The following is a 14083-nucleotide window of genomic DNA, read 5'->3' on the forward strand; positions in this document are numbered from 1 at the left end:
TCAGAAAAATCTTGAAGGACAGAATTAGAAGTAGACAGTTTACATCTCTATTCAATAGGTAGAAAAACTGAGGTACAAGTTAGTGATTCAGAGTTCAGAGCATCAATGGCAGGGTTTGGTGTATATTTATTCTTTTGATTTGCAGCCTAATTTTTTGTTACTTACTTTGTTGTCAGTATGAAATTAGGGTCCTTGGTTTCTTACTTGGGGTTATTAGTACTATCATCTTCATTTATAGAGGGGCCTAAGGATTGGTGACCTGTTACTTGTAAGGGCATAGAAACAGTAAGAATCTTAAATCCCAATATATTATAATTTCTTATGTAAAGCAGTTAATCTTCCATTTTTACCAATGAAGACCCAAGAAAAAGTTTTTTTTTGACAGATTTGAGTAACTACTCAGGGATATAAAAGTCAAATATCCACCTAAAATATATTTTTATATTGTGTTTAGTTCAGTGTAGAATACTTGGTGAGCATTTTCAAGGCCCTGGGTTTGATCCCCAACACTGCAAAAATAAGTGAAAATAAATAAATGAAATCATGTTACATGTATTAATGTTCACACCTTTACTCAAATTTTTCAGTATCTGTTATCACTAGAGAAATTTATTATATCTTCTCATTTGAGCACATTTCTTTTACTTGTATCCAGATTGCTTAAGATAGTTTGCTTTTTGAATCTGTGTCTGATGTAGTCAACTGGAAGTTTTATATGATGCCACAAGTACCATTTGCTGTTTTTGATCATGATTATAATCTCTTAGAATACTGTATTTTTAGAGTGATCTTTAACACGATTATTATGATTCTGACACATATAACTGAGGTCACGATTTCAGGAAACTTCTTTGCCTTTTTAAAAATCTGTTGTTAGGTAACGTCTGTAAGCATCTCAAACTGTCACACCTTGTCCTATAAGAAAGTAATAAGACTTTAAAAGAGTAGAGTATATTACCATAAATGCATTTCCTGAGCCCTTTGCTTATTGTGGATTCACCCAATCCAGGCACTCATTTTTTAGCTTGGGTATTTTGTTTTCTTCATTTGATCTTAGAAGGTTGAGAGTCAGTGTGTACACTATTAATAATGCTATATGTATAATGGTATTGGGAAAGTCATGATTCTAAAACTTGTTTTATAGGAAAAGTTTCTTTTAGGTAGTCTCACATCTTCTCAACTTATTTGCATGGATATTATATGACTGAAAATTCCCTAATTTATTTTGCCTCTGTACTACAGGGGACAGCAATTTGCTCAGCAAATACAACAACAGAATCCTGAACTTATAGAGCAACTGAGAAATCACATCCGGAGCAGATCCTTCAGCAGCAGCACTGAAGAACATTCCTGATTTGATCAGAATATGGCCCAGAATATAAATGTTTTATGGCTCCAAAGTATTCACTGTAGATAGTAGCCAAAAACAAAAAACAAAAACAAAAGCACCATATCTGATGTGTGAGAATAATGAAGGAAAACCTCTTGTGTATATTCTTAAAGAATAATTCTGTTTAGATAATAGGTTTATCACAAACAGAGGTGAACATAACAGACTCCTTTGGAAGCAAATGATTAGTAGCCTTGTTAAGTGTCACTATGGCACTGGAACAAGGTTCCATCCATTTTGAAACTTTTATCATCATATTTGTATATTAGACTTACTAGCAGAGTATATTTATTGAACAGTAGGACTGTTTATTGGCGAGTTCTTTAGCTCTTAATTCCCTTCAGGAAAGTTTTTTTAGCAGGAAGATAGGACTAAGTGGAAAAGTATCCTATGCAGGTTGAGAAGAAATATATTTGTCACTTGACAAGCATGTCAGGAAAAGAAACTTATTACATAGGTTTAGCTTTGATAAGCGCTGTCAATATATGTCAGAGATGTCAGTACTGTTTTTGATGCTGCTGTCTTGATGAGTGACAGGGAGTCTTTAAGAGCTTGTGGAAAGCAGTTATTTGGTACAAGGGATGCTATGAAGAGAAAATATAATGTGAATTTTTATGTAAAGGTAGGATGCTCAGGTTTTCTGCATAGTTCTTAAATAATCTTGTCTGCAGTTTAATATCAATAACATTAGCATGGCCAGTTATGATAAGTATATAATAAAATAACACTTAGAAATCCTTATTTATACTGATTAGGTTAGTGATATGTAACTGTTCAACTTAATTACCACAATTTCCCTGGTGGTAAACTTAGGTTTGAAAATTACCAAATATACCTATATTTAAATAAGCCAATGGCTTGACCCTAAGTTAAGGATTTTCTAAGTGGAATTTAATTATATACTCATAAACATTGATTTTTTTTAAAAAAGTAATAATTATTTGATGGATTAAAAAATGCATCTATTAGTAACATTGCTTGTTCATGCAATCCTCTGCTATAATTTGGCTTGGCATGCCAATCTTATGCTTAACCTTAATTTGAGGCAATTTAAATATAACAGGAGACATAAAATTTTTTATTATAAATTAGATGCCATATTGGTTGGTAGGGGAAATGCCATTAGGTACTAATGGCATGGTTTTAAGTACAGGGGAAAATAAGACAGGTCTAATTCCAACTGGGATTTTGTTGTTAATCTTGAAATTGGTGAAGTGGGCTAACCTGTAATGATTTTATAAGTGTTATGAGGGAAAACTGAAAAAGAAGGTAATTTAAAAATTTTGTAAAATTGATGCAATAAGGACCTTACTATAACAGTTCTAAAAAGACTATTTGATACACTGAAGTTTCTCCTTTTTTTCCCCCTTTGTGAGATAAGAACCATGAACCATGGTTTTGTAATTTCAGTGTAATCATCACCTGGGGGAATTCATTATATATGCAGAACGAGGGCCATACTATCAATTTTTACTTAGTAAATACTGTATTAAGACCTAGGAATCAGCATTTTAAGTAGTGTACCGGTTTAGAGGTAGGTCCAAGGACTCAAATTTACAGCGATACTAGATTTCTCCCCTACTAGACCAACAAATACTTACCCACTTGGACTTGGGTCAAAATGAAAGAACTGTGTGAACCTATAGTTAAGGCCGGAGAAGAACAGGCCCTCTGAAATTAAATTTCCTATATTGCATCTAATCCATCTTAATTTTTTATGAAGTTACACACAGCTCCTAGTGTTTAAATGTTATAAAAGAATGAAGTACTAATCAAACAGGAGTTACAGTTGTGATTAAAAAGAACAAAGCCGATCCTTAAAACTAGTCATTCTTATTTCAGTGTTTAATAATAAGTTAATGTTTTTAGCATTCCTATTTTGAGTGCATTAAATATTCTTTTAGATCAATAAAATTTGATAAGCCTGTAGCTGACTATGAAAACAGAATATACAAATTAATAGTCTATTATCAGAAATTAAAGAGGAGGGCTGGGGATGTAGCTTAGTGGCAGAGAGCTCATGGGAAATGGTGGGTTTATACATCTCTAGCACAGAGGAAAAAAAAAAAAGCAGATATACCTGAGACCCTGTAGACATAAAAGGGTAATTATAAACACTATGACTAACTCTAGATGTATATATTTTACAACTTAGATGAAACAGACATTCTTTTAAGGTAAAAACTACCAAAGCTCACTGGAGAAACAGCCTGAATAGACCTATATTTTACAAAGTTGAGTTTATAGATAAAAACCTTCGAAGAAAGAAAACTCTGGGCCAGATGACTTTAATGGTGAACTCTACTGAACACATAGGGGAGAAATTAATACTCATTGTGTTCTAGAAAACAGAAGAAGAAGAAACACTTTCCAACTCATTTTTTATTTTGGCCAGTGGTACCTGGATAACAGAATCAAAGAGAATCATAAGAAAACACTTTAAAACACTGCCTTCATGTGCTAGCATCTGTAGTTAAAGGGAGCCATTCTTTTAACATGAAATTATGGGAACTGGTGTGTTCCATTTCATGCTGTTTCTTTGAGAATATATCACCCAAAACAAATTCAATCTAGATGACACCTGTCCACTTATGTGGATTCCATTCAAGGCAAGCCAGCTTAACTCTTCAGGTCCCTTCATCACTTTGGAATCATTGCATTAGAAGCCATTTCAAGAAAGTTTTTTGTGATTTTATTGTGCTAGCTATTTTTAAAATTATAGAAAATATTATTATTCCTTGTCTGGAAAATATAGTCACTTCTCTGAGAAAAAAAGAGGGCATTAAAGTAAATCTTTATATACAGACATTCTAATAAGGAATGCTTGACTTTCATTACACACATTTCATTGTAGTAGCTGTAACCATGCTATAGAAAACAGAACATGTCCTTTTTATGCAAGTGACATTTTCATTTAATGTACCAAATTGTTAATTTGATTTTTATAAGTTGAACACAGATCCTTTCTAAAATGGCATTATCTAATCTTTACTTAAATAATGTTATTTATAAATAGAAGAGACTGTACTTAAGTCAATGATGTTATTTATAAATAGAAGAGACTGTACTTAAGTCAATGTATACAGCAGATTTAAATTGACTATTATGTTAAAGTTTGAAAGAATGAAACAGGTTCCAGTCATGAGAAGATGCTTGAAAAACAATCAAAGTACTCAGTGCAGTGGCTATAGTCTTATTTCATCATTTGATTAATCTTAAGTCATTTTGGAAGAATGAATTCTTCAGTTTTACACTGCTTGCACTTTATTTTGCATAGATATCTCATTAACTCTTATTTGAGGGGCAACTATTCTGAATATAGCTTTCATTTTGAGCAAAATTTGTCATGGCAATAAATAAATTATGCATTCAAGAAAAAACAATTTTTGTATTTGACTTAATTTACTCTTATATTTAACAAACTACACATTCTTGAATTTCAGCTTACAAAATAGGGTGATTTTATTTAGGAGTATAACCTTTTTTCCCCCTGGCAAAACAGTGAAACATTTTGTTAAATTTATGTTGCAAAGTGTTTAAAACCTTATTTCTCTCACTGTTTTTGTTCATGGCATAAATGTGATTACATGGAGAGATAGTTTTATAATATTAATACATGATTTAGAGTTTAAAATCAAACATTTGAAGATGGGACTCCTTTAAATATGTGTAATGAAAACAGTTCATTTTTCAATGGGAAAAATCTAGGAGTTTGTAGCTTAGAATTAGGTCATTATTAGGCATTTTAGTGAAAAGTTAAATCAACAACCAACTAAGAAATAAATGAATTTTGATCTGCTGTTCAGTATTTGAAAGTTAGATTTATTTTTATGTATACACAAACACAACACATACCAATACAAGGATTTTGAGAATAACTAGAAAAGTTCATACTGTGTTAGCAAATTATCAGGTTATGGGGGACTACTCCATTTGTTTTAAACAATCCTTTCTGGATTGTGAGAATTCTAAAATTCAAAGAAACAACTTTATCTTCCAGATTGAGATCAGCAAACTGTCACCCACAGGTCAGATCCAGTAAGCTGCCTATTTTCGTAAATACCACTGTGCTTTTTTTTTTTTTTTTTTTTTGCCTACAGCTGCTCTTGCACTATATTTGGTATTTTGCCCTTTATAAAAAAATTTGCTGACTACTGTTCTAGGTACTTGCTAAGGACAAATGGCCTCAAATATAGAACTTTTGTAGAACAAAGTCCAAAGGTCACCTAAAATGAAGCAAAGTATAGAAAATATAAAAATGTCTACTTAAGAATATAACTCACAAGATAAAATTGATTCTTCTCAAAACAAATATTTAATATTTTAACTTTTACAGGAAAGAAAAACAATATATACTTATTTTTTGCTACTGATTTGAACATTTCACAAAGGTGAAAAAAATACAGAAAGCAGTCCTGTGAAAACAAATGAAAAAAGCATAACACTGGGAATTTCCTTTAGCTTTCCACTTTAACGGCTGAAGATACCACACAGACTTGTGCGATGTCATCATATTCATATGTTCTCTTTAAGAATGTGTCTGTTATTCTTAACCCGGAAACACTCTATTGAGAGAAAGATGAAGGCCTCAGTTTTTAATCACTGATAATTATTAGAGAAATATGGCTATAATGACTATAAATTAGCCCCCATACACTTGAAATCATTGAAAAGAGAACATACTTGTAGTCCCTGTACCGAAGACAGCAGAGTAAGGGCAAGGCAGAGAGAAGAACTTGGATGCAGCTTTCCAAGCTGTCTTCCTGAAATACCACACCAATGGATAGAACTGGTATTACACATTTCCAAAACCAGATCCATCGTCCTTTCACTGCTGGGGGAATCAGAAAAACAGGAATAAATCTTGTCCATTTCACATGGAGATATTAGTATTTCTCCTTTATTTATTTATTTTTCCTTTTTAGTAAATTTGCTTTCTGGGTATGCAGGAGAATAAAACAAAGAGAAATGAAAAGCTATTTATCATTTTTATATTAAGAGAGTCAGGAAAATGAAAAGAGATGGCATATTCTGAGGCTTAAAATGGCTTTAACCTAATCTGCCTGCTGGAAATCAGTTTTCTGGTTCTATTGTTGAACACTGGTTCCCTAGTGCTAATTTGTTAATGACTGCCATTTCTCTGGGAAACTTCTGTGCCTTGTGTTGTTTCATTGTACTCTTACTATTTCTATTACAGGAAAGAAAATGAGAAACAGAGTCTGGTCTAGTGCTTTTGAAAACTGATCTGTTCCTTTAGCATGCATACAACTTAGAAAAATGACAAGACTCATAAGAAGTAAATACTATTCATGCTTGCTATGGTTTTATTTACTATGAAAAGACTTGTCACTAGGTCATCTAGCAAAAGTATGACAAAAAGCTCACAATGAAAGACAGTCTCCTATACCACCATTCATAGCTGCTTTCAATTCTTACCCCTTCCCATAGTTGGATCCATATTTTAAAATACTTATTTAAATTTTAGTTTATTCATTTTTTAGACATATTGACTTGATGACATTAACTTTTATAGTCTCTATTCCCTAACATTTTAAGTATGTCAGAAACTAGGTTCAATGTACTACATAAATTTCCTTATTAAATTCCATAAGCACCCAGTAAGGTTTGTACATACTGTATGTATGTTCTCTGTGTGTATTGTGTGTATGTGGGGGAGGGGATCATATTTTTATAAAGATGAGGCAGCTGAAGATCTAAGTGCCTTTAGAAAACTTATTTGAATCATGAAAAGTTAAAGTGAAGTTCAAAAAATAAATTAACTTTCAAACTTTTACACTGCCAGTTATAAACTGATTTGCTTACACCTTGAAAAAACAAAAAAATTCCCTAACATACCTGTTGAGCAGTTTATTTGCCTTGGGTGCCTTGCTGTTTATTGAGCTCTTATGATGTGGCATAAACTGCATTTATAAAGTGGGTAAGACAGCTTTTCTTAACTCACAAATCATTAAGAAAGAAACTAAGTTATTTGTAAGGGTTCCTAAAAAACTAAAGTAGAATTTACAATGGCAGAGAACCATGATTAACTATGCTTGGGAAAATCTAGGTAACTTCACAGAGGAAATAGGTATTTCTGAATTTAATCCGTAACATATCCTTTTCTCATTCTTATTTCACGTATTTGTTGGATATATGAATATTTTCCATTTCACTAATAGCAAAAGGCTGGAACAGATATGGAATTAAAGGATTATATATTCAAACTATAGAGGACAGGATTCAACATTTTCAATGCTATCAAATTACCCCAACAAATCAGACACATCAAATAGTAATATTAGTACTTGCAAAAGTGAAAGGATTGGGATTTAAATTATTATTATTATTTTCACTTCAAAGCCCTGTGTTCTTTGCCTCTCAATAGCTACATTTTCTTCTCTCTTTATTATCAAAACTGTTTTCCAATCTATGATTATCCCTTATATTATATTCATAACCAAGTTTTGGTTTCTTAATACTAAAAATATAGCTCAAGTGTATGCTTCAGAAAACCCTACCTTAATATTTTATATCTGTAAAATTCCATGAGAACCCATAGTTCATGCTTTAGTAATCTGAAGTGTGAAGAAAATTTAAACAGTGAAAAGAACATGGACTTTGAAGTCAAATACACCTGGTTTCAAACCCTGGTCCCATCTATTCTAACTCTGAACTTGAAAAACTCAACCTCTGAGTTGGCTTTCTTTTCTGTGCACAAAGGGTATGTCAGTGATTTTTTTTTTCAAGGTGTAAATGTAAATAATTAATATCCACCCACCTAGTGTATGATGAATGAATGGAAAATACAGGAAATGCATAATACAATAGGATCTCAAAGATATGTAATATACTGCTAAAAGATGAAGATCTTCACAGTATTTGACATAAACATCAGAAAGTATATGTCAAGAAGAAACTTAAAAAGGAGATTGAATATTTAAGAGATCAAAAATTTTCTTTTAGATAGGGGAGAAGGAAAGGACACCCAACTACAAACATTGGCATTACCTGCAGTTAGTTATTTTACAGGTAATATGAAAAGGTTCTTCTAGGTTTACGGTATCTGGGATTGCCTCCAAAGACAACCGAACATCTCCGTAACCTGGAGCCTTAACAGAACAAGCAACACAGTTAAAATATATCTATTACAAAGCTTTTCAATTTTCACAAAGGTATCATACCAGCACATTTACTCGACAGAGGTTGGGACTCTAAGCTGATGTTCAGAGAAAACACTCTTCTATTGTTCCCTTACTTTAACTTCTTTTGGTGCTGTGGAACAGCTCTGCAGAACTGGACTGTTCTTGTCATAATTAATCCAGGTTCATCAGAGTTAAGAGAATCTTAAAGGTAAATAATCAGTAAAGAAATTTCAGGACACCTGACTTCAAAGGAATGTTTTTCAATGTTTATGTAGTTTTAGCCTACATAACTCTAAATAGGCAAGGTTACCACCTGAAAAAATAAACGAGAAATCACTTTGAAATAAGCCAGGTAGAAAATCACATCTTTTCCCAAAACACATGAGCAAGAAAGGGGTATAAAAACATCAAGGCTTGAAACATGTGATGTCAAGATGGAAACTAATTGCTACAGCTTAAAAATAGGCTCAGTGACCATAATCATCATTTAAAAAATTATTGCCTCAAACGGTGAAATAAAAGTAAATTTTAGGTAATGTCAGACTAGGAAATAGCATAAAGGAAGGCTCCTGTGGCAAATTCTCACTAGCAAAAAAAAAAAAAAAGAAAAAAGAAAAAGAAAAAAAAATTACCAGACTGGTAACTATCTGTATTCTCGTATAGAACTTAGATAAAACATCCAACCAACGCTTACAAGATGACTTTAATGTGACTCACCTGAGTTTCTGATGCCTCAGATTTTTAACATCTTAAAAAAGAGGTATAAACTAAGTAGGTGTATGCAGAAAGCGCAAGAATTTCAGGACATTACAAAAAAAAAATAATAACAAAATCAAAAACAAATGGTGAGCATGAATTACCAAAGGAAGGAACAAACAATTGATAAGCAGGTATTTTAATGTTTGGTAAAGTTAAAAAAAAAAAAAAAAAGGTCATGTGTTAAAGGTAAATTAACATGCATATATCACTTATCTCCATACTAGTTTTCTCCTTAAAAATAAATTAAACTATTAGTCTTTTCTTTAGTAATATTAGTACCTCTTATAGTACTCTGACTTCTAGTGATAGACCTAAGTAAACTTAAATTGTTCTAACTGCCTCTCCCCAAAACTCCCACTGAAGTTATTTCCAGACTCACCATTCTCTGAAGTTGGCTGGTTTGTAACCTTCCCCTTTCACCAAGGTTTGTTTTCCATACAATATCCAATTTTCCAATTACTGTAACTCCCTTAATGATACCCGCTTTTTCTGCAAACTCCTTTTTGGGCTTTAAACAATATAAGTACTGGCGTGTATCCATTGGCTGCAAATATGCTCTTGACCCAAATGTTGATACACTGAGAGGGGTAGAGATAAAGATGGAGAAAATTCTGTAACATCTTTTAAAGAAAAGCCATGGCTGTGATTGTTCTTTTGTTTTATGATAGGAACTGGATGATTTACCACTCAAAGATTTAGAATAGAAGAGGTCAGTGGTTTCAACACAAAAAGTATACATACATTTATTTTACTTTATACATTTATTTTAATATTTTTAAATCAACATGGAAAATCTTGAGATTGTTTACAATGAAATGAATATATTACCTAAAATAGTGGACCTGTAGCCAGGCGCAGTGGCGCATACCAATATCCTAGTGGCTCAGGAGGCTGAGGCAGGAGGATGGCAAGTTTAAAGCCAGCCTCAGCAATTTAGCAAGGCCCTAGGCAACTCAGTGAGATCCTGCCTCTAAATAAAATACAAAATAGGGCTGGGGATGTGGCTCAGTGGTTAAATGCCCTTGAGTTCAATGCTGAGTACCAAAATAAAACAACAACAAAAAAAACCTGGACATGTATCAACTGACTGAAAAAAAAAATGCAATAGAATTAAGAGTATCCCTTTTTTCTAAAATTATCAAAGAAAATAGTTTAGAAACTTTCCCCTCCCCCCTCTTATGGGATTGAACCCAGGGTTTTGCACATGTTAGACAAGCACTCTACCACAGAGCTATTTCCACAGCCCTGAGTCCTAAGACATATTACCTCCCCACTTTTTTGGTACCAGGGATTAAACCAAGAATGCTTTGCCTCTGAGCTGCAGCCCCAGCCTTTTTCACTTTGAGCCTTGCTAAGCTGGCCTTGAACTTGTTATTCTCCTGCATTAGCTTCCCAAGTTGCTAGGATTATAGTTGTGCACCACTGTACCTGGCTGAGACATACCATTCTAAACTAGGTAATCATTTTCAAAATGAATTAAGAGATCTGGAAAAGATTGGGAAAATTTCTGTTTTCCTCAGGCAAAGGAGGCTATGAATTTTTCTATGTGTAACCACCACAACTGTATAAAGAAAACTTCTCATTAGGAAAATTACATACTTTCCTCACCTACTTAACTCCTTGTCTGTATCAATATCAATTCTACATTTGTTTCTTTCTCTTCTACATTAGCTGTAATATGTATTTCTTTTTCACAAAATAATTAAAATCATTTATTCCTATATCCACCTTATTATGTTCAGAGTGTTTTCTTTTTCAAACTCATAATCACACTAATTTTTGCTTTCTAACTACTTCTACACCATTCCTTCCCATGTATTAGTTTTATGATTTGCAGGATAACAATGACAGGTTTCAGGATTACCTTGTTGAATTATGAGAATTAAAAAGTGCTTTGAACAAAAATGCAAAAGGACTAGGATCTTTATTTTTATGTGGAGGGAGGGATGAATAGATACAGCATAGGATATTTTTAGGAAAGTCAAACTTTTTTTTTATAATACAGTAGTGGTAGATACATGCCATTATATATTTGCCAAAACCAATATCATGTATAAGAATTCTTATGTAAACTATGGACTTTAGTTACTACTAGGTATTTGTACTGGTCCACATTACTTATATTAATGTGCCACAGGGAGAGCCCTTGCACAGTGGTTTATGTCTATAGATACAGCTACTTAAAATGCTGCAGCAGGAGGATGGCTTAAGTCCAGAGATATGAGGCCAGAATGAGCAACATAGCAAGATCCTATTTCTTAAATAAATAGAAAAGAAAAGGGCAGGGTGGATGGGAAGTGAGAGGTGTGTGTGAGACAATATGTGTGAACTCTCCTATTAATTATTTTTGTGTACCTAAAAAACTCCAAAAATAAAGTGTATTAATTATTTAAAAAACAATTCAAGAGTAATAGATGTTAAAAAAGCATGAATCTTTCAAGACAAGAATGAACATTTCATAATTCATATTTACCATTCTCCAGCTTGGTTGACAGAATTTAATTCTGTTACATTATACATTATAGATGGCTCCAATGAAACTTTCTCCATAAACATGGGTGAGGTTGTGATATTCTGAATCTGAGCTTCAAGAAATACTTCATCAGTCTGAGGATATGAAAGAAAATATCCACCAAAATGTGATGCTATTTAAAATATTTACCAACAAAAATATCTTATGTATATGAAGAAAATATAAACCACAAATGTGATTAGTTCATGCCTGCAAATTAAAGTTATCATAATTAATACAAGAAACCTTCATCCTAACATAATTAACAGGGGCGAAGTCAAGTGTTAGTCAACTGATACCTTGTCAAACAATGGATATGGGATAATTAGGAAATATTTTGTATTACCATCCAAAAATATTTATTTAACTGGAATTTCATTCACAAAATTCTCAATCTGCTAATAAGGTATTTAAATGTTAAAATGAATGTTAGTATGATGAATGTGACTATATAGTAAGATAACTAGGTTTCATTATAATATTCCAGCATAATATAATTTCAATTATATTACATCAGTTTAGATAGTCTAGTGACCACTATTACCAGGAATAATCCATTTTATAATATTATAGAATTGAACTTTATAAAATTAAGAAATTTGTAGGTGGTCATTAGTGATTTCTTAATTCATTAAAAATGTATATTTAGTTTCATGAAAAAAAGAAAGAAATATGTGAATTATGCCTAATAATCTTAAGAGCTTTTAAATCTGGCAAAAGTATTTTATAGCCTTAGTGACAGATTTGAAAACTGATGTTATTCAGTAATATTGCAGTCAATAGGCAATTTAAATACTTAATTTTACACATATTTTAATTCCCTAATTTATGGAAAAATGCTTACTTTTATGCCATTTGGTTATTTTTCTCTGTGTAATTGAAAAATAAGAGACTAATTTGGTTTATCTTTGAAACAGACTAATATGATAAATTATATACTAAAGGTATTCAAGAATTATTTTTCAAAAATTTCATAATATACATAATATACATAATATATTTCTGTATACACACAGAAAAATAACGTGAATTCTGACCAAAATAATTTCGCACTTCTGAGGTTTTTTTTAACACTAAAGCCAGGAAAATGGAAATCATTTGCAAAAATATCATGATGAAGTTATAAATAAAACAAATTCTTTAGTCTGTGGGAATTATGCTCAAATAAAAATATAAATACAATGATTTATCAAAAAAATGCACACTTAAGGGCATTTTCTGTTACTTTTTGTAAAAAAAAAAAATTAAATATATCCCATAAATCCATTGCTTTTTAAAAATAACCACAGGCCCATATTTCAATTTAAAAAATGCAATTTTTGCATGAATTTAGGAAGAGTTTAGGTAAAATTAAAGAAAAACAAGCAGCATAATGGAAAATCAAGTTAGTTTGAACAGTTAGTATAAAGTAATTTGACATTTGAAAAATTAAGAATAAAGTGCTAAGGCTGTTGATGTTACTACATATAGAATGTGATATAAGCAAATGCTGCTTATTATGAGTAGAAAATTGAAAAAATTATTTTATCCAACTTGGAAAAACTTACTTTTCTTTTGCTTAAAGGCCATTTTCACCTGACCCAGACTTAAAACAAAAAACACTGTACATCAGAAAATGAATTTTAATTGTATAGTCTACTTAAAGGATTGAAGAATAGTAAGGTATTCGAATGTATTGAAAATCCCAGAATTATTTTAAACAAGGTTAACATGCCTTTAAAAAAATAATAAAACCTAAACAAGAAACATTAAAATGCAAATGTTTCAATATAACAATTTAACCTCTTATATTTTCCTGCAAAATAAGACAATTGATATAAAAAGTACATTCAAAATATATGTCTTTCTGAAATGACACAGGTGTTGTTCACAACTAACTGTTTTTCCACTATGTTTTGTAAAGAGGGATTAATTAGGCAGAGTCAAAAGGTGGTAAGAAAAGCATAAGTTTATAATAAAAAATCAAATTACCACAGAACTGAGGTCACTCTAATGGAAAAATAAAAAAGAAAAATTAGAGTTAAATGTTAAAGAAAAAGAATAACTTTAAAATAAAATGCATCTTTGCATTTTTTAACTTACTAAACAAGACAGCATTAGTAAACAAGAAAGTAAACAGGAAGCAACATAAATATGACAAACTTCTAAAAAGATGAAACTGCTAAGGTTACATGACAATGGAATAGAGAAGAACACTATGACTCAATATTAAACAGAAGCAAATATAGTTAAGGGCACATTTGGGGGCAGAGAGGTACATCCCCATGCTTTTCTAGTTCT

At 31.7% G+C, this 14083-nt stretch overlaps 2 protein-coding genes across 16 annotated transcripts in view; one reads left to right on the forward strand and one right to left on the reverse strand.

Moving 5' to 3' along the window:
- The window catches only part of Sgtb (small glutamine rich tetratricopeptide repeat co-chaperone beta), a 46439-nt gene extending 41672 nt beyond the window's left edge, over positions 1-4767 (forward strand). For all 4 annotated transcript variants that reach the window (XM_076857227.2, XM_076857223.2, XM_076857226.2 and 1 more), the window contains exon 11: positions 1243-4767. In XM_076857227.2, coding sequence (XP_076713342.1) covers positions 1243-1354 — 112 coding nt within the window. In that variant the 3' untranslated portion in view covers positions 1355-4767. The remainder of the gene's footprint in view (positions 1-1242) is intronic.
- Positions 1-14083, reverse strand: part of Trappc13 (trafficking protein particle complex subunit 13) — a 44921-nt gene that overhangs the window by 5955 nt on the left and 24883 nt on the right. For 6 of the 12 annotated variants that reach the window (XM_076857213.2, XM_077109483.1, XM_077109484.1 and 3 more), the window contains 5 exons: positions 13775-13792; positions 11765-11898; positions 9671-9869; positions 8399-8499; positions 6074-6224 (listed from right to left, as the gene is read on the reverse strand). In XM_076857213.2, coding sequence (XP_076713328.1) covers positions 6074-6224; positions 8399-8499; positions 9671-9869; positions 11765-11898; positions 13775-13792 — 603 coding nt within the window. Of the gene's footprint in view, positions 1-5686; positions 5956-6073; positions 6225-8398; positions 8500-9670; positions 9870-11764; positions 11899-13774; positions 13793-14083 lie in introns of those variants that run through there. The other 6 variants (XM_076857218.2, XM_076857217.2, XM_076857214.2 and 3 more) reach the window with 6 other exon arrangements.

Source organism: Callospermophilus lateralis, chromosome 5 (genome assembly GCF_048772815.1).
Source record: "Callospermophilus lateralis isolate mCalLat2 chromosome 5, mCalLat2.hap1, whole genome shotgun sequence".
NCBI classification, from domain to species: Eukaryota; Metazoa; Chordata; class Mammalia; order Rodentia; family Sciuridae; genus Callospermophilus; species Callospermophilus lateralis.